Source organism: Papilio machaon, chromosome 9, assembly GCF_912999745.1.
Source record: "Papilio machaon chromosome 9, ilPapMach1.1, whole genome shotgun sequence".
Classification (NCBI taxonomy): Eukaryota; Metazoa; Arthropoda; class Insecta; order Lepidoptera; family Papilionidae; genus Papilio; species Papilio machaon.
In genome coordinates, this window is record NC_059994.1 from 7,126,417 (window position 1) to 7,149,835 (window position 23,419).

The 23,419-nt window shown below is 33.6% G+C and overlaps 1 protein-coding gene across 11 annotated transcripts in view; it reads left to right on the forward strand.

Annotated features, from left to right (window-relative positions):
• The window catches only part of LOC106712905 (protein tramtrack, beta isoform), a 247,179-nt gene that overhangs the window by 125,109 nt on the left and 98,651 nt on the right, over positions 1–23,419 (forward strand). Inside the window, exons 5-6 of one of the 11 annotated variants that reach the window (XM_045679298.1) lie at positions 19,625–19,804; positions 20,937–21,136. The exons of 5 other annotated variants lie outside the window; for them this stretch is intronic. In XM_045679298.1, coding sequence (XP_045535254.1) covers positions 19,625–19,804; positions 20,937–21,121 — 365 coding nt within the window. In that variant the 3' untranslated portion in view covers positions 21,122–21,136. Of the gene's footprint in view, positions 1–519; positions 602–4,898; positions 5,173–11,983; positions 12,232–12,674; positions 12,923–19,624; positions 19,805–20,936; positions 21,137–22,589; positions 22,835–23,419 lie in introns of those variants that run through there. 5 more of the 11 variants (XM_045679333.1, XM_045679325.1, XM_045679324.1 and 2 more) reach the window with 5 other exon arrangements.

Consider the following 23,419-nt stretch of genomic DNA (forward strand, 5'->3'; position numbering starts at 1 on the left):
TTAAAATCAAACATATCCAACGGGAAACGTAAACATTTCTGCGATCATAGTAGCTTATTTATTTTACCAGACATCCATACTAATTTTTATCGAAATCCATGCAGTAGTTCTAGGAAATACCTTCTAACAAACATCCATTCATCCATCTAAACATTCGCATTTAAAATAAAAATAGTTAGATGTATCAGTAAGGGTCGGCCTAGATGGACTTAGAGTAACAAAATTCGTAAGAAAAGTTAAGTAACCTGAAACTGACGAGTATACATTTGTGATGCCTGAATGTGGTATAGATAAGAGAGTTGTGCCAGGAACGTGCTTAAGCGAAATCCGTAAGTTTTGCCTACCTCATGTGGTAGGCATAGATTATGCTACTTTTGTAATATACTATTCGTGACATTTTTTGGCAGCTTAAAGTCAAGTACACGCTAAATAGTATGCTACACCTAAAATTGTGTTCTGCAATGTTCCGAGCCAAGATGTTTGAAAGCGGTATAACTGTGGTGGAATCCTTCATTTCAGTGGTATACGTGAAGTCTCAGCGAGGTCGAGACCTTATCCGTTTGGGAGGCTACACGTTTTGCTGTAAGAGGATCACTGTCGAAGGACACCGCAGACACTGGGTGTGTTCCACGCACAACCACAAGGGTTGCAGAGCGGTTATACATACATACGATGATCATATTCTCAAGTATAATGCTACGCATACACATTAAGTTCTGATGTAAAATGATGTTTTATAAAGTATTAAGAATGGTAACTGTTTGCTTTTTAAATAATTCACTATCAGCCTATAAGCTTAGAAGCCACAGAGTTATTAAATGGTTACTTCCTGTCTCTTAATTCTTATTAAAGGGCTCTGTTAATAATCAGTTAACTGTGTGGTTGTAAATCATGAGAATCTGCTATCTGCAATACTCTCTTTTGGAAACTCTTCAAATTCATTGGTAAACTGGTACACTAAACCTAGTATTTGACAGGTAATTTGTTTTTTAATTTCAGAGCAATGCGAATTTATACAATCCCAAAAGACCGGCCGTATCATGCTTAAAGTGGGTAACTACATGTTCAGCCAGCGGACATCGAATTACGAGAAAAAACGTTGGGTCTGCGCCACGAATGTATACAAAGGCTGTCGGGCGCACGTCTACACTTACAGCGGAGAAATCCTTAAAATAAATAACTACCATAATCACTAAAGAACATCTTCATAACTAGCGTTGCCAGGCGTCCGGATAAAGCTGGACATAGGTAGGCTTTTTGATTGCGTGTCCGGCCAAAATAAACGGTTTTTATTAGGCTTTTTAAATTTTCCAAAACGAGAGTGTACCTATTAATACTGAGACAAAAACCTAAATAATATAGGGTGTCCGACCTTTCTACTCAAATGTCCGGCCAAACTGGCTGGTCTGTTCGGCTAGTAGGTTTGGCGACCTGGCAACCCTATTCATAACCATATTATATTATAGTACCCGGTGTTCGACTTGGCATGTCTGGAACGAGAAACGGAAATAGATCGAATGTTAAATAGATATTAGTTCAGTTGTTATTTACTTTTTGTGGCAATATTTTTATGGGTATAAATAACTTCAAGGCGAGAGGCCCCTCGGAGCGCAAGGGTGTAGGCGATCGCCCACATCGCCCACGCCTTCCTCCGCCACTGCTTTGCGTATCGCACTTACGTCATGTGCCTTTAGTTGTATCTCAGTCAACGTTGAGTACAGACTCTCACTCACAAAAATAAACATAGAGTTGTTAAAATTATTATTATATGTATTAAACAAATTGTTTGTATCCGACATTTCATAAAAACGAGACAGTTAAATCCCGAAGTGCCAAATCAAATGCCGTGTGATTTTTTTCATGATTACACTTAGAAGTAAGTTTTTTGAACTACCTCCAGTAATGTTACGCGAAAATATCAAATAATTATAATTGTTATGTCAATTGGCGTTGTTTTCATTGAATCCTACGAAATTAAATATTTTGATTGTAGTCAATTCTTATTATTTTGGTGCTATTGTGTTGGTATTTAAGCCTGGGATAAATTTAAGAAGATAAGTGTAACTAAATGCTTTTATAATTTTGCAGCTGTGATAGTACGTTCAAGAGCGGGAAAGCCTATGGTTTTGTTTGGTGGCTACACCTACAGGATGCACAGGCTGACGAAGACCAAAGTCCGGTGGGCATGCTCAAGCCACAAACATTGTAAAGCCTGTCTACACACCTTCGATGGTTTTATCGTCAAAGTCTTCGACGTACACACGCATTGAACGGTGAGGTTACTAGTGGTAGTGAACAATTAAACAGTTCTGGCGGATAACATGTTGTTTTCAAATATCACAAACTTTCAGAGGACCAACCAAATTCAATAATGTATGGAACAGATGGCTTATTTGTTTTTTTGTTTTGTTACGGAATCCTAACGCCAATTTGCTTTCTTTAATTAGTCGATTTTGTCAACCTAGTTGATAATTTAATCCATTATTAATAAAACAAAAACGAAAATGGCGGCAAAAAAGACGACCAGTCTAGTCCTATGCCTATTTATCTATCCTATGTCCTACACGTTGAATGCAACTCAACGGTTGATACAGGACCAGCATTCATGTACAATAGTTCGTTGAATCAACGCAGATTTCAAGTGTGTGGGACGGTTCGCCGTACATTATTATTATTATTTATAGTGGTACAGTCAGCTGCAAAAATATGTAAAAAATTACAAAACTTTAAAAATTCGTATAGTCCTTCGATTGGAAAGATACGTATGCATCTATTTGTATAGCATGTATTCTTCGTCGGAAGCATACGGACGGAGGACTATACAAGTTTTTAATGCTTTGTTATTGGAACGAAGTTCCTTATCGCGCGTTGTGAAAGGGGGCTAGACGGAAAAAATTCTTACGAAAAGTTGTCACGACACTTTTTGCTATAGTAAGTATGTTAACGACGAATGAGCGCTACTTCACCATGGCAACGACGTGACAATATATAACGAAAATTCATAGAAATAAAATGTACTTCTTGTGAAGACTTAAGTTTTTTATTCATAGAATAAACATTGGTTCCTTCACTAATTAATCGAAAGGAACTTCGTTCCATCCGGGTGTCCCTTGACACCTCTCAAGTTTTTTTTGTATACATATTTATGCAGGTGATTGTACAGCTCGCTTGATGCACTACTGAATGAATGTGAAGTTCGTTCGCCGCTCCGCCTACGTCTCGTTTGATACGTCATAAGACGGCTGCACTGTTGCATTGACTGTCAGTTTCCACTGCCGAAACATATGAACAGAAACATATTGTCATCGCTCCAATTATCTATGGAGAAAAAGAGATAAGAATATGTTTTTTTACAGTTGCAGTGGATAAAAAAAACCGTCATAACACATTTTTTATGTTATATTAAAGATATATTTACTCTTATATTTGTAAAGCTCTTAATTAATACTGTTATATTATTTTGTTTTAAATCTTATTTAAATATATCTAATTAATTGTTTTAATCGTGGGTTTCTGAGACCAAAATCTACATTAAAAACATATTGTTATCTTTGTTTTGACAAAGACAATGTCAGGGATGACAACATCTAATATATAAAATTCTCGTGTCACAGTTTTCGTCACCGTACTCCTCTGAAACGGCTTGACCGATTCTCATGAAATTTTGTGAGCATATTCAGTAGGTCTGAGAATCGGCCAACATCTATTTTTCATTTTTTTTTTTAACTGCGCGCGGACGGAGTCGCGGGCGACAGCTAGTCTTTTGTATAGAAAATTTGGTCTCAGTAACATACGGTAAGTGAAGATTCTGTCAGTATCGGAGTATTGTTTTTGTTACTACTTAAAATAAATTAAATAAATACATACATACGTGTATATAAATTTGTAAATGCTTTAATTGACCAAGTCCTCGAAAATGACCAAGATAATTTGTACATATGTAATGAAAGAATAGTCGTTGTAAATAAATACTGATTACATATGTATTAATATAGTATGATATTGGTTTAATAGTTGATATTTTACATATTATTTATTATTAATAAGGCTTTATTATTAGTAAAAGATCAATAAATTATACTGTTAAAATATCGTTGTTTAAATTTGTGGTCCATTAGTTAATTCACGTTCATTATAATTTAATACACTTCTACAAGTTTTAATTAGTAAAAAAAAATTACAAGACGCACTTCACCTCTATTAAAATTCACCAATCCTGTATCTCTACTCGAAAATAGATAAATTAGTCATCTTATTTTTACAAAAAAGTCCCCTAACAAAGCATAGATATCGATATTTTAATTAAAAAAAATGGTATTTTTACAGTAACATTAATTAAAACAAAGAAAGGCAAGACTAATATAAAAGTTGGGGAATACACGTTTTACAAGAAACCTGGCAACTACAAAGCAAATCGGACGAGATGGTGTTGCACTCAGAATAAATACTGCCGCGCCTGTCTGCATACGGTCGATAACAAAATTGTTGCCATATGTAATGAACATAACCATGACAAGAAATAGATTGTTTTTATTTCTTTCTGTGAGTTTCTAGTGCCGACATACTTGTTTAAAAACATTCTCATCCCCTGACCAGTACGGAAGCGTGGATCTGTGGTTTGATACCAGATAACTCTAGAACGTCAGAATATGTATAATCCTTAAATTCTTAAACAAATACAAAAATCGTTTTTAGATATACAAAATGTTCATTCGCCTGATTTGTAAAGGTCTGCAAAATTTATTCGTACTACACTACAAATACTATCGTCATTTTTCAAATAAATTTTAGTAAAAATTGATCAGCTTTTTTTATTAAAAATCTTTATACACTTCAAAAATATATTTGTGCGCCCAAGACGCAAACTAAAACGAATTCTAATGATTAATACATTTCAGCAATGTTCGTGACGTCACTAAAAGGAAAGAAGTTGGTAGTTTTGGATGGATACACTTACTCGCTATCGAAGAAGACCGAAGGCGGCAAGAAGCGCTGGCGATGTTCAACTCACCACAGCAAAGGATGTAAAGCTAATTTATACACAATCGAGGATGCGATAGTTCTCTACGATGCTATACATAATCACCACCAATCGCAGTACACACGAACACTATTAGATCATTTAAGTAATAATAGTAATAAAATTTCTGAATAAATAATAAATCCACTATAAAGGTCACCATTTAATTTATACAATTCCAATACCTTCAAATTATAGATAATTTTTTTACATTATAAGCCACTAGATGGCATTGGTAACGTATTGAATTGCGATATTGTTGTGTTATGGTTTAGTATTATAAAATATGGCATAATAACGCATTGTTTTTCAATGTTTGTTAGTAACAGGGATATTTTTAATTTAAATATGTACATATTATAGGTAAATTTGTTTTAAATCTACTTGAATAAAAATATATTCAGTTGTACGTCATTTTATTTGTTTACATTTTATTTATTAGAAAAAAAATTAAGAAAGTTATTACAAAATTACATATTTTTTTATAAAATTACTTAGTCAATAATCAGATATTTAGTTGTGCGAAAATTTCTTTTTCATTTTCTTTTCTTAATAAATTTGTACAAATCATCTTAAAGCTTATTTTTTTATAAGACATTGAAAAAATTACCAAAGTATTTTAAAATTAGCAGAACATTCTTGAGTTAACACCACAGAAGTCTGTGAATATATTAAAATATAAATAGAATGGAACCACAATATATATGCAATGTATTTGTTAAAAATTGCACATGGCAATAATAATAATGATTTAATACATTCGGCCAAAAGGACTGGTATCCAGGCCAGAAAATATTAATTAAAAATTATTTAATACATTAATGGACGATAACTGAAACGTCAATGAATGTTTTTTTTTTTATTTTGAGACAAAAGGCGTTCGTGACTTTTGAAAATGGAAGCCATAATCCAATTTTTAGGTTGTAATTTTTTAAACAAACAAATTTCATAGATGGACTCTAAATTAATGGATGATTTACAATGTTTTCTTTCACAGCTTCATTCGTGCAGTCACGGAAAGGGAATACTTTACTCCGAATAGGGAATTACACGTATTACAACAAGAGAACGCATTATACAATGATGTCAAATAAAAAGAGATGGGTGTGCTCGACGCATTTCGGCAGAGGTTGTAGAGCTGTCGTGTACATGATTGACGATATTATCGTGATCATGAAGAATGAGCACAATCATACACCTAACCGTAGAATTCTACTATAGTAACACTTGATTTAATGCCTTAAATATTGCCATCCCTTTAATACTCTCTGACAAAACAGAAACTACAATATGTAATTGTGTTTGTTTTTATAATAAGTCAAGGCAGTGAATTTCTACGTTATGTTAGTTTCACACCTTTGTAATGTACATGTCTTAATATATTACATGTTTATCAGATATTTGTTAAAATAATGTATAAAATTATGTATAGAGATATTTATAAACATTTGTAATTTTTTTTAATTGTATTTAATATTTCTTTACGAATGATTGTTACAAAGTGTTGAGAAACATAGATGTAAACACGTATATCAAGAGAACATTTTATCATAATACATATATCACTTTCTAAGATTTTAACACTTCATAAAATGTAATAAATTATCAAATTGTATTTTTATTTTCATCCACAATACTTGCGAGTAATTACACTGATTGTGGAAGTCTACATAGGTAGAGAAAGTATGGATGGATTGTGTGAAAGCGGATATCCGTAAGAAAGGAGTGAATTCAGATATGACGACTGATTGAAAAATATAGAAGATGATTCCATACTATGCCGATTATGTGACCATGACAATATTTATTTACAGTTACGTTCTTAGTATCACAGAGAGGGAAAACCTTGTTAAGTCTCGACGGGTTCACGTATTTCTACAAAAAAGATGAACGGAAGAGGAAGTACGGTCGGAGAAATATCTTAAGGAGGAGGTGGTTGTGCTCCACTCACACTTCCAAAGGCTGTCGCGCTGTAGTACATACTGTGGATGGCAAAGTAATTTTCACCAGAAACGAACATACACACGAACCTCAAAAATAAAAATATATACAAAATACAAAAGACATTATATTTATGTTTTATAAAATTAAATTAAGTTTTAAAAGATTCAAGAAGAATGGTTTGTGGTTATTGCGAATGCATTTCTGCCTTAGAAGCCTTTAATATACGTAATGTAGGCACGTCCCTTCCGCTGACACATATTGTTTGTCACAATTTCACGCTCTATCTTATAATTTTTGCATTACAGGTTTCTTCATGTTTTCAAGGCGAGGTAGACAGATGATTTTCGTGGACGGCTACTATTTTGGTATAAAAAAAATTACCGGCGAGGGAAAGTATGTTTGGAGATGTACTAGCCATGCTTCCAAAGCATGTCTTGCTGTCATACACACCGTTGATGGCGAAATTGTGTATCGGAAGCGTTCTCATTGTCATTAAAACCTATGGAAATTTTAATTCTTGTATCCAGAATAGTCGAATTCTGATACTTTAACTGTAAATGCGATTGCCTCTTTAGTTATAGATAAAACCTGGATAGGGTCACGAAGTAATTTATGGCCCTTTTTACACTAGTGCGACACTATGTATCTTTTATTCTAATAGCAATCGTGCAAGATAGTCCTGCTAGTGGAAAACAGGTCTGAAAGTTAACCTTGGTAAAAGGAAAATTAGTAATCTTAATAATTATTACTTGGACGTGTTATTTCAATGAATTTGTACTAATCGAAGTACTGTCTGATTAACATCTTATTGTATTATTATTTTATTTAAAAATAATTAAATAAATGTTTATATAAGCCGTTGGATTATAATTTTAATTTATTAATGTTGTTAGTTTTATAAAAAAATGTTTTTGATTTATAGAACAGCCTATATAACTGTTAATTTATATAACTCGAAACGAAAATAATCCTGCTTTATTTAATAGTATAACATATTAATATAATTAATTAGGTGTTTAACAATAATGATACATGGAAAATAAATTAACTACTGAATAACTTTAATAAAATTTAAAACATAAATGTTTCTTTGATATACATATATAGGTATAAATTAATTAATTTCATTTTTTTTTAACTTTCCGCCTCTATTCTTTGAATTTATAATAAGATATTAAAATGATTTGTAATATTTTCAGAGCCATATTTCTATAATTCTCTGACGGGTAGTCGAAGGCTACGCTTGGGACAGTATTCCTTCAGGATGCAGCCTCCGCATAGAGCGTCACAGTTGAAAAGACGATGGCTCTGCGCTACACACAGCTGGCAAGGATGTAAAGCACTTGTCATCACCATCGATGATGAAATAGTTTCCGAACGAAACGAACACAATCATTAATATCAGCGTATGAATCGACAACCGTAACTACCCATACGACGTAAACAGTTACTGGTAAATGGTTCGTTATCTGACCCGGTCATAGGTCAAACTAAATTTGAATAGCTCATCAGCAAAAAAAAAGGATAAGAATATCCGTTTCATAGTGTAGCTGTCTAGTCGTCTCTTTTATTGAGTGTTTTGCTATGCTTAAGTAGGTTTCTCTAACCGGGCCAGATAAATTTGTCATACTATGAATTAGGAAATAAGTACTTCCTAAATAAGTCGTTCTTGTTACTGGTCGTTAAAATTGTAATGGCACGTGTTTTTTAGCACGTCTTACGTTTGTGTATACAAATAATTTGTATTAATTTTAATTTATTTTTTTCACTTAGAATTAATAAACTTCTTGTCAACGGATTTTGAATCCATAGTCATCTTAAACCTATATTTATATGAACGTATATTAACTCTGTGTTTGGCCAAGTACAATATAAACTTATGTTTTATCTCTTTCTTAATTTAATCACCGATATTTGTAATGTAATTTATAATTTTTTACAGGTACTTATTCTGTCAAAAGAAAAGTTCAGAAATTAACTGACATTTAGGTAAGTGCCGGTTTTTTTTATTTGCGTTATAAATAATGCGAGCGATGACTTACGGAATTGAGACGTGGCCCTTCACTGCGGGCATCATTAGGCGGCTCAAAGTCACTCAAAGGGCAATGAAGAGGGCAATACTCGGAGTCTCTCTGCGAGATCGCGTCAGAAATGATGCGATCCGTAGCAGAACCAAAGTAACAGACATTGCCCGAAGAATTGCAAACCTTAAGTGGCTGGCCACATTGCCCGCACAACGGACGGCCGATGGGGCAGAAAAGTCCTAGAGTGGCGGCCACGGACGGGTCGACGGAGCGTGGGTAAGCCTCCTGCAAGACGGACCGAAGTCCTGGTCAAGGTTGCGGGAGTGCACTGGATGCGGGCGGCACAGGAGCGGGCATTGTGGCAATCGATTGGGGAGGCCTACGTCCAGCAGTGAACAAACTCAGGCTGATAATGATGAATAATAAGTATTAACAATTTTAAAGTCAAATAAACTGTTGTAAATTTTAAACAGCTGTTTCATTGACCCATATTCTTATCCTATCCTCTTCAAGCCTCATGAGATCTAAAAATAAACGTTTGCAAAATATAAATAAGTATGTTTCACTTTGGGACTCTGGGATGAATTCTTCATCAAGCATAGTTTCATACAAGCGTTCCTTATGACCAAAATACTAGGAAATCTCAATATATTTCAGTCAAAATGGCATGACTTTTGATGTGTTAACATCAACAGTCATGCCATAATCGCTTATAATTCCTTCTTAAAGATGAAAGCCGATTATCGATTTTGATGAAATTTTGCTCAGTTTTTCCTATAACTGAGCAAAATTTTTGAAGAACATATACCCTACTTATTAAGTTTTTAATTCACAGCAGACGGAGTCGAGGGCGACAGCTAGTAAATATGTATTTCGATGATTTCAACTTTTAAATTTCAATTACAGATGAAGAAGTTGTCTTCGTGAATTCGAAAAAAGGCAAGCGTCTATTATTACTAGACGGGTATACATATTACGAGAAGAAAGTTAAAAGACGAGGAGACTTTGGTGGTTTTGAGAAGTTATTTTGGGCATGTTCAACGCATAACTCTCGGGGGTGTAATGCAGCTGTCTGTACATTAAATAATACAATTTTAAAACGAAACAACGAACATAATCACGAACCCAACGTCGATAATATTAATTTCGATGAAGTAATTTTAAACAATTGAATGTTAGACAATAGAATTGTTTTTTGATAAAAATTAAATAAATATTTAGTCGTCTTATTAAAAGAGTTTTTATTAGTCGCGTCGTGTTTGTGGAAAGTTGTCTCATTCGTCATTAATTTGCGAATGCTCAATCACCAGAGATAATAATAAAAAAAGTACTTTACACCTGAATTTTATTCTTACTATAACTCTAAAAAAAATTATATGTAATTCTAAACTTACATAATTCTGTGTACGCTTACAATTACATTGAAGAACAGACTAATAAAACATTTTAGTACTTATGTTAACGTACTACCACTCTGTTCCAGATATACCGACTTTCATACATTCCAGACGCGGCAACCAATTGATCCTTCTAGCCGGATACAAGTATTCTGTACAATCCAGCAAGTATTGTGGTAACAACACACTAAAGAAACGATGGCATTGCTCAACACATCACGCTCGCGGTTGTCTAGGCATCTTAATTACAGTAGATAATAATATAGTACGCAAAAATCAGATCCACAATCATGAACCAGTATTTAAATAGGAAATAATGCCAAACTCAGTTTTCACCTATTAAAGAAAATTATAAATAGGTTCATATTAACCAAAAGCCAATAAGGAGCAAGACTGGTATAAATATTTGTGGATATCATATCGTCAGCGACAAAATTTGTTTCGCGCCCCCATGGGGCGTAAAGTACACGATTTTTTTTTACAAACAATTCAATTTATCTTTCATATTATCTGCTAGGTCTACTGATATCTGACCAAGTGAACATAAGTCAAACTATTGTGATAGATCACTAGCTGACAATGTCACAAATGTATCATAAAGTCCTTTTCGTACTGTATCTGTCATGTCATGTTTTTTTCTTTTATGACATTTTGTATGACCATGTGTTTTATGTACTATATGCCTCGAGTCTTGTTGCTTTCTAGTCCCTTTATAGCAAATAAATAAATAAGATTCAGTTGCGAATGTTGTATTTATCTACCAAGGAAAAGGTGACACAAAATTTCCATTTGATAAATTGAATAAAACGCGTTTAAGTATGTAAAGTTCCGTTGAAGGTTTCGTCATCAAGTTACAAATAAAAACATTTTAATTTATATTCACATAGGTTAACTCTTTCCAGACATACCAATCTTCATACATTCCAGACGAGGCAATCAGTTGATCCTTCTAGCCGGATACAAGTACTCCTTAAAAACCAGAAAAAATTGTGGCAACAATACATTTAAAATGCTATGGCATTGTTCGACTCACAACGCGCGTGGATGTCGAGCCACCTTGTTAACGGTAGACGACAATATTGTACGTTACAATCAGAAACATAACCACGACCCAGTGGTTAAGTAGCGTGTGGATACGAGTACCTATGATAATCATTATGACTTATAGACCAATGTATGAATTTGAAAATTGTACGACCCTTTTGATGGATTACCAGGGACAAAAGCGGACAGAGACATACAAAAGCTAAATAATTAGTTTTTCGTTATAAGTCACGTACCACAAGCCACTGAAATACATCGTGAGTACGAAATATGACATTTTTATTGTTTAATTCTAATTTCTTATAAGATGTTACTGATACAAGTTGTAATTTACAAAAAAAAAAAACTTTTTAGTAGTAAAATAAAAAACAAAGAATTAAATAATATTTTACCTTAAAATAGCGTGTGTGTTTGTGTTTAAAACTTATCCTGTAACATTTCCTGCCTGGGAAGGCGGCGAGTGAAAGCCAGACACAGGTGTCGGATGGAAGATGAGTGGAGCAATGAACGTTAACCTTGAAACCCACAATTAACATAGTAATGCATATTTTCAGAGATAACATTTTCCAAGAACAGGAAAGGAGGGTTGCTGTTGATATTCAATGGATATACTTACAGACGTCATACAAATCGCATGACTAACGGTATGCCTAAACTTCGCTGGAGATGTTCAACACATTGCGACCGAGGTTGTTTTGCGGCCGTGTACACAATAAACAATGTCCTAGTGTCAGTTAAATCGGAACATAATCATCCACCAGCGGCGCCAAGAAACGTTCGTTATTAACCGAAACCAATATTCGATCTCTTGAATACATATGGTACAAATTTTAACACTTAACTCTGAGTGCGGTTTATTATCTTGAATGTAAATAATTAATAACATTTTAAACGTGTCATAAATATAATGAAATTAGTACATCAAAAAGTTTTTTTTTAGTACTTAATTCTAAGTCGGGAACGAATGGAACAAAAATAGTTTTTCTTTATTTTTTTATTACTTAATTTTTTTTGACTTGGATTTCCAATGCCTAAACACATACAAAAACACATTGTCATCCATCACATTATCCTAAAAAAGGCATCGCTACATGTTTTTTTTATTCGTTTGTCAACTCTTCGTCCACCCGGTACAGCTTTGCCTTGCGGTCGCCGCGGCATCCATTCCTTACCGCCTCGACGTCTCCGATGAAGCGGCATTAAGATTAGAAAACCCTCAATTAACATCTTGATGAATGTTTTCAGAGATAACGTTTTCTAAGAATAGGAAAGGCGGGTTGCTGTTGGAACTGAATGGATTTACTTACAGACGTCATACAAATCGCTTGACTAACGGTATGCCCAAACTTCGCTGGAGATGTTCAACTCATTGCCATCGAGGCTGTATTGCCGCCGTGTACACAATAAACAATGCCTTAGTGTCAGTTAAATCAGAACATAATCATCTACCAGCGGTGAGAAGAAAGATTCGTTATTAACCAAAGTAAATATTTGATCTCGGACAGTTTTTGTTATTCCACAGTATTTTTAAACAACCGTTTACATCGAATACATTTTATGCTTCTTTTTATAGAAGGTTATTTGTTAAATACCACAAAAAACATTTATGTCAGCGGTTTTTTTTTTTAAATTCATGCGCAGAAACTATTATTACATGCGATATTTTTGTGTTCACAATATTATGTTTATTGCAATGAGCAATACATAGTTTTTTTAGGATAATTTTTCAATATCAATTTGCATTGTTTTTTTTTTCTTAAATATAAAGTAAAGGCAACAGTTAACATTAATTTTTTTTCCTGATAATTACAAAACGGTTAACGGTACACGGTTAGTGTATAAGAAATATTTTTTAAATCGATCTTAAGGATCGAATATAGATTTCCGTTGATAAATAAACTTTTATAGGTTATAAAAATCTTAACTTTATCTAAACATATTAAAATTATTAAATACTCTTACTGTTTTCTTATTATTATAACTTGTTACATTATAAATCGGCACATGTTCAATGACAACACACCATCTAATCATTGTATAAACGACGAAAGTGTGTTAATTCCGGCAAAGGACAACATCCTCAAAGGACACTCTCATCAAACCCCATATGTTAAAACATGAATGTAGAAGAAGCGAGATAGATATGCCCACGCCAAATGGATGTCGGTGGTCTCTGCCTACCCCTCTAGGTTATGTGCGTGACTTATGTTTCTATTGTTAAAACTTTATTTCATTACAGGTCTACATTTTTCGATGACTTCGAGAGGTGTTCGTTGTGTCCGTTATAAAGGATATAATTACGTGGTCCACATACGTCGCTCGATTGGCGAATTGTCTAAAACACGTTGGAGATGTTACAGACATAGTAATCGCGGCTGTAAAGCTGTTCTGTACACTGTCGACGATGTATTAGTTTCTGCTAAACTTGACCACAATCACAGTAAATTTGTAAAATAAAATAGTTGTTAGATTTGATGTACTCGTAAATCTCGGGAAACGACTTAGTTAAATATCCATCTACCGTAGTCAGCATCGTTAAGGGCGCATTAAGCATTACCTTAGTGATAGAAGTAGTAACAGTATTCCTATCCAATAGATTTATTTAAGCAATTCATGGCCTTTAACTTACGCTTAGGGTTACGTCCATTAGTGAACGAAATGCTTAATTTGTTAACTATCATGTTAATTACTTCAGTATTACTATTTATATCTCGATATACGTGAATTTATAATAATGATTATTTCTCATGTACATTTATAAGAAATGTTCAAGTTTAAGCAACTGTTCAGTTATAAGCAACTACGCAAAAACAAAGAATAATTAAATATGGATAATCAATAGATATTTTAATTAGATTCGAGTATAAAATAAATAAATAATAATAATAAATAAATAAGAAGTGTCACTATTTTAAGTCTTGATAAGAAGCGTATTATTTATAAAATGAGTGATTACTGTGGAATAAAGGTTTATTCACGAAATATGTTTTTGTTTACATTATTTACTTCAACACTCCCATAACTTTTATTAAATCGTCGGTCGATTGGAAGGCTTACAGCTGCAACCTGCGCTAGGCTATTCAAGCCTTTCAGCTTCATCAGTTCTTAGACCAAAGTTACCAGCCCAATTAATTTACGCAATTCTTGAGGCAATATCGGTCACGCTCGATGGGACTTCGAGTATTGCCCTCTTGGAGTTTAAATTCCAATCCTCTTCCCCCTACTCCGTTTCTATTAACGATGGGAAGTGGATTGAGGAAGGAGAACATATACAGGAAATAAAAATTGTTTCTTATACATTCTCTCCTCTGTGCAGTTGCCCCTACGCTATTTAAGCGTTGTTTGCTAGCCGCTTGCTCGTTTGTAAAATTATAGTTGTATTATTAAATACAACTACAATTTTACTTCAAATATTTTATTTTAACTATCAGATTTCCTGTTTGTTATGACGAAATAACGAGCATTAGTTTCTAAGTTGTTTTTCATTTACGAATTGTTAATTCTCCACGATGTACATATGCCGTCATCTATTCCGGAGACCCGGAGGAGGTAATGCATAGGAAGGGGAAATATTCTATTTCTGTGCGTCGCCTCGTCCGTCGATTAGAGGTAGGCAACGCATCTGAAATTGCGGATGTCTATTGGCAGCGGTCGCTTGCTACTTTGGCGAATTCAAGTAGCCGCTAGCTCGTTTGCCACCTAATGATATAAAAAAATCTATATGATTTATATTAATTAAGGAATATAATATGGAATGTAACCTTGTTTTTTTTTTTTTTTTTCAAGGAATCGGCAAATGTTTATACGAGGAAAGGCACGTGTATCAAAGAGCACCGAAAAAAAGGAAGTGCGCTGGGTGTTATAGAAGGCTGAGAAAATCGTTTCAAAGTCAAGTTGCCGCTACCAAAGTGAAAAAAGTTTTTACCGAATGTTCATTGTGTAAAAAAGCACTTTGTTTAACATGTTTCAATGAGAAACATTTAATTATATCACTATAGGAAATGTTTAAATTAGTAAATAACTTAAAATTAAACCCGATTGACTTTTGTTTCGTGAAAGTACGAAATTATATTTCATTTATTCAATCAGTTACTGTTTGTATGTAGGTAAAGGACAATCAGCACAACGGGAAACACCCAATTGTCTTAGAATTATAATATTTATATCAATATAATATTTTGTTGACAAATGTTAGGTTTTTCTTTAACATGATTTTTTTTCGGGGAACTAGCAGAACTATAATTTGTAGTTTGGATAATGTTGTTCTAATGTCTGAAGTTCCTTGAAGATGTTTAAAATGACGTCAACCGCCATTATCGAGCGGTGTTGTTTTATTTTACTAATATCTAAAATTGCAATCATGAACTTGACGAAATAACTTATTTATTATAATTTTATACTGTTTTAATATTTTGTTTTTATTTTATTGTAAAAATGACATATACTTAATTTAAGTTTAAATAATCTAAAATCATGACCAATTAATGTCCAGAATGTCACTTAAATGTTAATGTTATATCTATTAAAAATAAATATAATTTCAAGTTTAAACCGTGCTTTTAAATATCACATTTTCTTGTTAAATCACTTCGTTCGAACGCTACATCGGTACATGTTCCTTTTCACAGAGACACCTGAGTTCATATTCGGTTCCAGAGGCAATAGAATCCTAAGACTTGGAAAATATTATTACTCTGTACATGTCTGTGCAACTCTTGACAACGGCATAGTGAAGACGAGATGGTACTGCCGTACACAACATTCTAGAGGCTGCAAGGCGGTAATACATACCCTGGATGACGTCATAGTCTCCTGCAAAACCACACATAATCATGCATGATTTTTAAAATTGTTTCCAGTCCGTTTATAATAAGATTTTGTAAGGCTCTTGATTTGATCTGTCGAAGTTGATGTTATGAAGCTAATATTAAAATAAAATTGTAAGAATTCATTTGAAAAGTTAATATGACAATAAAAACAAACTTGTGTATGATTTACTATAATTATGTAAGGTGAGTAAAAATATAAAGAAAAGTTTTTTTTTTAAATATCTCAACTCGTCTTGAGGTAAGTAGGTACACTACTAACTGGCGTATGAGGATTAACACGTTCACTGCGGATCAGGCCCAGATCGACCTGCCGCGGAATTTCAGCTGGTGTGGACGAAGAAAACTATGTCCCTCTCACTAGGTGCGGTACGATTATCTCAGGTGTTTGTAAAGGTACGACAGAGACAAATATATATTTGAGATTGTGTTAAAAATTATAAGTGTTCCCTACAAAAACATCACGGCAGGCCTTTATCGGCCTACCACGCACTGACGGTGAAAAATATCAACTCGGTGCGGCAGGGGTCTATTGCGGCCCGCCGTCCCAACAGGCGGTTGGCGACCCGATACCGCAAAGAGCGCCCCGTTTCGCTAGTTAGTGTTGAACCATCTCACTGAACTACTACTTATATTAAGGTATGTTATGGCACTCTGTTTACTTACTCAAGAACACATGATGCAAGTAAGGCTGCATTTAACGTTTTACGTCTACTAACTACCCATACATTAGGTTATATAGGTTCTGTACTATATTATACCTTACGCCTTTTGTTTTAACAAGCTTAACAAATAGAGTGGTATTTAAAATTGCAGAGAACAAAGTTGTATCACCTTATCTTGTAGCATGTTGTGTTTGATTTTACCCATCAAATTGTGCGCTTTGAGTTTTTATTTCAAGACATACTCGTACATTGTAAACTTTTTCATTTTATTTGCGAATCTATTTAATACACAGAGAGCGCTGTAAATTCATACGTTAAATAAATCACATAATTAAAAAATCTTTTCAGAAAATCAAGTAACACCTACGGCCTATCATGCCCTTGAGATGACCGCTAATCGACGAAATTGTGCAGGGTGCTATAAAAAACTGCGGGAAACCATGAAAAGTGCCGAAGCAAGAAAGAAAGTGAAAAAAATAAAAACATATTGCAGGATGTGCACACAAAATCTTTGTGCGAAATGTTTTAAAGACAAGCATAAATAAATAATTAAATAAACTATTTTTCATTTATTTTCTACAATTCTATTTTATTTTCGATATCTCCTTATTTTTGTCTTTCCCGTCACTACTAAAAATATCGAGTCGGTCGATATCGAGCCGCCACTTTCTCTGGTTCGTTTATCATTTCCTGTTTGGCAGATCCCGGGGCGAATCAACTCTAAAGAAGGTGGGTTCAAGGTTATTGTAACAGTCCAAAAAGTACACACCTATATCATGTTTACGCAAAGTTATAGCGATTTAATCTAACCTTATGCTGGTGGGTCGAGAAAGGCCTGCCACGCACTGGCGGAAAAATCATTGGGGGCACACTTTGGCCCGCCGCCGCACCAGACGAAGGTTTAAGATTTTACTTGCCGCAGCTAAGGTGTTAACGCCGTCAAATCGCCCAACCAGCACTGCCCCGCTTAGAAACCATCGCGGTGTTCACTCGCCTATGCTTCGATGTCGCTGATTAAGTGGGATAAGATAACGATATAAAGTTAGTAATACGTAAAATATTTACAATAATAGCTGTCACCCGCGACTCCGTCCGCGCGGAATTAAAAAAAAACATACCTGGAGATTCTTGCAAACAAACATCCATCCATCCATCCAAACATTCGCATTTATAATATTAGTAAGAATTTAGATAGTAATATTGTTGTTCTGCAAATTAAAATGTGAATTCGTTCACGGGTAACTTAGCGTTGACGTTTAGCCGTTTCTGAAATTAGCACCAACGAATAGACATACATTAATACATATTCATTATATATAAAAAATAAATATAGATAATGTATTGTATTTGATAGTATATAGTGTACAATATAGTGTATTGTAATTGATTGGTTGATTTTCCAGTTGACTTCAAAGTTTGGCAATCGTATGATGAGGTACAAAGGGAATATATTCTATTATTCATTGACTCCTTGAGGCAAGATCAGATGGAGATGCGCCGCGAGGAATCGCTTCAACTGCCGAGCGGCTCTCTACACTTACGACGATGAACTGGTCTATGTTAAAGATATACATAATCACCCAACCCTCGAAGAAAATTAAACGAAGTTGGAACAAGGGCGGTGTATTTAATCAATATAAAATATATAAAAAGTTAATATATACCATACTTTTATTATAATTTAATTAGATGAAAAATTAATGAATACTAAAATTAATTATTATACTAGCTGTTGCCTGCGACTCCGTCCGCGCGCAGTTAAAAAAACTTAATAGGGGTATGAAAAAAGGTAGTAGCCGATTTTCAGACCTACTGAATACGCATATTTGGTAAAAATCAGTAAAGCCGTTTCGGAGGAGTACGGCAACTAACATTGTGACATGGAAATTTTATGTATAAGATTAAGGGTTCTTTGAGGAGAGGGTACATTATAAAGAGCGACGACGCATCTGAAGTTCTTCAGTGTTGCAGATGCCCATGGGTGTATGTCTTAACTCTAAGGGTCTCTATTGCTTGTGGGATCCTTAATCATATTTAAATAAATGAAATAATTTCAATTTGCTTAAAAAAATATCAAAGCTTTATGCTTCTTAATAGACTTTTTATTATGAAGCTGAAATATGTTGATATTCATCACAAATAGGTACAAAAATTAATATATTTTCTTTAATTTTATAATTTGCAATAAAATGTTTTAAATTTTCAGATTGTAAGAAAAAGTCGCTACATATATTTATAAAAGATTTATTGAAGAAACGTTGCGTCGGCTGCTATTATAAATTGAGGCTATCATTCAATTCGAAACAAGCTGCGAAAAGAACTAAAAAAATATTCACCCGTTGTCGACAATGTGATCAAGCTTTGTGCTTACCATGTTTTAATGAAAGACACTTTGAAAATTTATAAAAAAAAAATTAATAAACTGTTAATAAAAAACGATAATCGTAACTGTTAATTGTCTACTGTTTATTTTAAACCGACTGACTGTAACCTTCACAATTAATTTTCCTTACCAAAAAATTCAAAATGGCGTTAGCAGCGACCAGTTAACGTAATTAGTAATTATATAATTTTAAACAGCAAAAAGGACATTATGAAAGATATACAGATATTAATATGTAATAATTAATAAAACATACTTTTCTTGGTAACAACATAATTTCGTTAAGATTAAAATTGATATAAATATAAAACTAATTTTTAGTTTTAGACGCGGAATACGTGACGTCAAAGAAAGGCTTATATCTTATAATCTTAGATGGATATACGTATTACGCCACTAAACCCGGCGGCGATAAGACTCGATGGCGATGTTCAACTCACAATCGACACAATTGCACAGCAACGATCTACACCGTGGATGACGTCATTGTAGCTATTAAAGGTAGACATAACCATAGGATGAGGCGTAAGAAATAAATCTCATGTATCATTTCCCTGTACTAAACTCATCTGTAGGGTCAGAGCACTAGGTATAGGTCCTTCACTCATATCACCTTTAACGAAATTAATCCATCTCTTCCTACATAATACATATTAATAAAATTTTAGTGTAAGTATGTTGCATTGAAAAAATTAATATATTACATACACACCCAATTTTTCATTTTTGTCTTTGTTGCGGATAATCTTCGGAATGACTGGACCCATTTTGAAGGAACTTTGATGGTATTTTTGCTGATATATACGGTAATATTGTCGGCTATTTTTTAATTCTGCGCTCACGATTTCTTTTAAAATTAAATTCTCAAACAAACTATGTCTATTTTTTGTTTAAAAAATATATTTTCTAAGGGTTACTACATGTACATAAAAGCATATTGTGGTTCCTCAAAACTTATTATAGAAAATTCTACACTACCAAACATCCTTTATGTCATTCACAACTCTCATTGTGGCCGAAGATCGTTACGTTTTCATGATATTTGAGTACATTATTGGAATAAAAAACTTGAGAGGTGTCAAGGGACACCCGGATGGAACGAAGTTCCTTTCAATTAATTAGTGAAGGAACCAATGTTTATTCTATGAATAAAAAACTTAAGTCTTCACAAGAAGTACATTTTATTTCTATGAATTTTCGTTATATATTGTCACGTCGTTGCCATGGTGAAGTAGCGCTCATTCGTCGTTAACATACTTACTATAGCAAAAAGTGTCGTGACAACTTTTCGTAAGAATTTTTTTCCGTCTAGCTCCCTTTCACAACGCGGGATAAGGAACTTCGTTCCAAAAATATGTAAAGTTAAATTAATCTGTAAGAGTACGAATCTCATTGTTTATTACATTTTACTGTTCATTTCATGATATAATTCTATGGATTTTTATTAAATTCTTACCATTATTTAAAACATTTTTGTTTTTCTTCTTTGATCTAAGAATTTAAGTACAATTTTTTTTTTCATACTAAAAATATATTTTTTCTTTTGTTTTTCTAGTTTACATAACATTGTCTATGTTGTTTTGCTTCATTCGGACATTGTTTTTATCAACCAATAATCCTTTATATTTTTCAGCGGAATACATAACATCGAAGAAAGGCAAGACTTTGATTAAATTGAGCGGTTATACCTACTGCGCGACATCCAAGGGCCCGAAGATTAGGTGGACTTGTTCTACGCATTACCCTCATGGCTGTCGAGCGACCATCATCACATTCAAAGACGAAATATTATCTGTAAAGAATGAACATACCCATTAATTTTTTTTTATTTAGCTATAATTATTTGATTTGTAATTTATATGTACCAACTAGAGTTGGCACAAACAATCGTCCGGCTGTAAAAAACAAACGTTAAGGTTTATAGAATCTTGGACGCCGATACCGCGTGAGTGTTACAAGGTTAGGGAGATGCTCGTTTACCACTATTCCATGTATGAAAGCTTCATGTTTCTGAATATTTGCTACTTTCTATTGTGATTGAGTTCGCGTAATGAACATCCCGTTTTTTTTACTTTATTGTCGTTTGTATATTGTAAAAAATAAATCTTTGAATTCTTAAAAATATTTTAAACACTTTAACGACGAAAACATAAAAATTATTATTTTTAGTTATAAAAATGTAGCGTAAATTAGTTTTTTATATTCCTTGCAGGTTTCTCTGACAAGAATTGTACAAATATTTTTTTTACAATGTGGCAACATAAAAAGACGTTGCATTAGATGTTACGTGAAATTACGACTTACGTATAATAGTGTATAGGCGTCAAAGAAAACTAAGCGAATTAAAACACATTGTGCGCATTGTAGACAGTCGATGTGTTTGCCATGCTTCAATAGAAAACACTTTTCTAAAGTAAATAATTAGTCGAGAAATATCTTCATATTATTGTCTCAATTTTTTGAATGTAATTGAAGGTTAAAAACACGGTAATATTAATAATTTTAACTATATAAAATTAACAAGGCTCGTGGTTTAAATAAACTTTACAACTGTCCAATACATGTTTCATCTACCCTTCATCTATTCTTTACTTTCTAAAGTTTTACGATAAAAAAAGACTTTCTAAAGTTCTATTCAATGATTCTTCTAAGTACCTAATAGAATTTTTTTTTCCATTTTGCAGTACAATTCGAAATATCTAAACAAGGTGGGCGTATTCTGCTACTCAATGGTTATAGATATTGTCCATTGCCAACGAAGAGTGCAAAAACAAGATGGCGGTGTACCACCAATAAAAACTACTACTGCCATGCCTTCATCATAACATACAAAGAAAAGATACAAATTGCCTGTGAGGAGCATACGCATCCACCTCCTTTTCATAAGAAACGAACCACTACTTGACCTAAATAGCTAACGTATAAAATAAGATTTTATTTTTAATGATAATGTCCACCCCTTGTTATCTTCAATCTGTGAACAGTTTATAACAAGGATAGCGAACTTTTACGCATCAATGAGCTTGTTTTCTAAAAAGAATTTCTAATGAGATCATAGGTATGCCATCAAATATTTCTGCGGAGCATTCCGTAGTCACACTTAGGGATCACTCCTAATTTACAATTGTTTCCTAATGTTTAATGAATTTTGTCTTCAGTGAAGACTTCAAAATATTGTAGCGATTATTGGTTCGCCATCTCTGTTGTATAATGTTCTAAAGATGATCACAGACACAAGAAAATTATCGTCTTATACAGTCTTAAACATATATTTAAACATTTTCAGTGAAATTTGTAAAGTCTAAAAAAGGGCGACGTGTGTTACTTCTGAATAGTTACACATATAGGCCCATTCCATCCAAGAGCGAGAAAACACGATGGAGATGTTCCACGAATAGTAACTACAACTGTCGCGCCCACGTCATCACTGAAAATGATGAGTTTGTTAGAACCTTCGATCAACATACGCATCCACCGCCAAAAATGTGGTCCTACACACCTTGGAAACATGATTAATAAGTTCCGTGATACAAGGATATTTTTGTGATACAGTGAACACGCAAGTAAATGGTACTGAACTTGTAAGAACTGTGATAACGTGTTTCTTCGCGTACAGTAGTTTTCATATATCTAAATAGCTCTTAATTTCACGTGAATCGCTGGTTTGTTGGAGCATAACTGGATGCGGGTGGGAGGGTAATGTGCAGCGCGCCGATGACCTTGGGCCGCCAAGATGTTTGAAAAGAATTATACCAGATCTCTTCTATTAACACATATTTTAGTTTTTGTCAAAGAGAACAAGAAAGATGACAATATGTTTCAATACAGTGGAAACCCACAGTATCATCTTACTTAAAGCAATTTTTAAAGAGCTATTGATATGTAATCTGGAATTTTAATGCTTAAATTCTAAATTAAATATTCATTTGTTATATCTTCTTTTAAACATCCCTTACCTTCCCTTTCTCCATACATAATTCTACAAAAAGACTAGCCTTAAATCTGGTAATCTACAATATCTCGATAAATAGCCAAGCTTTTTTTCGTAGACCTAAAACATTCTATCTATCTTTTATATTATCTGATCTATTAGCACCTTAGCTGCGGCAAGTAAAA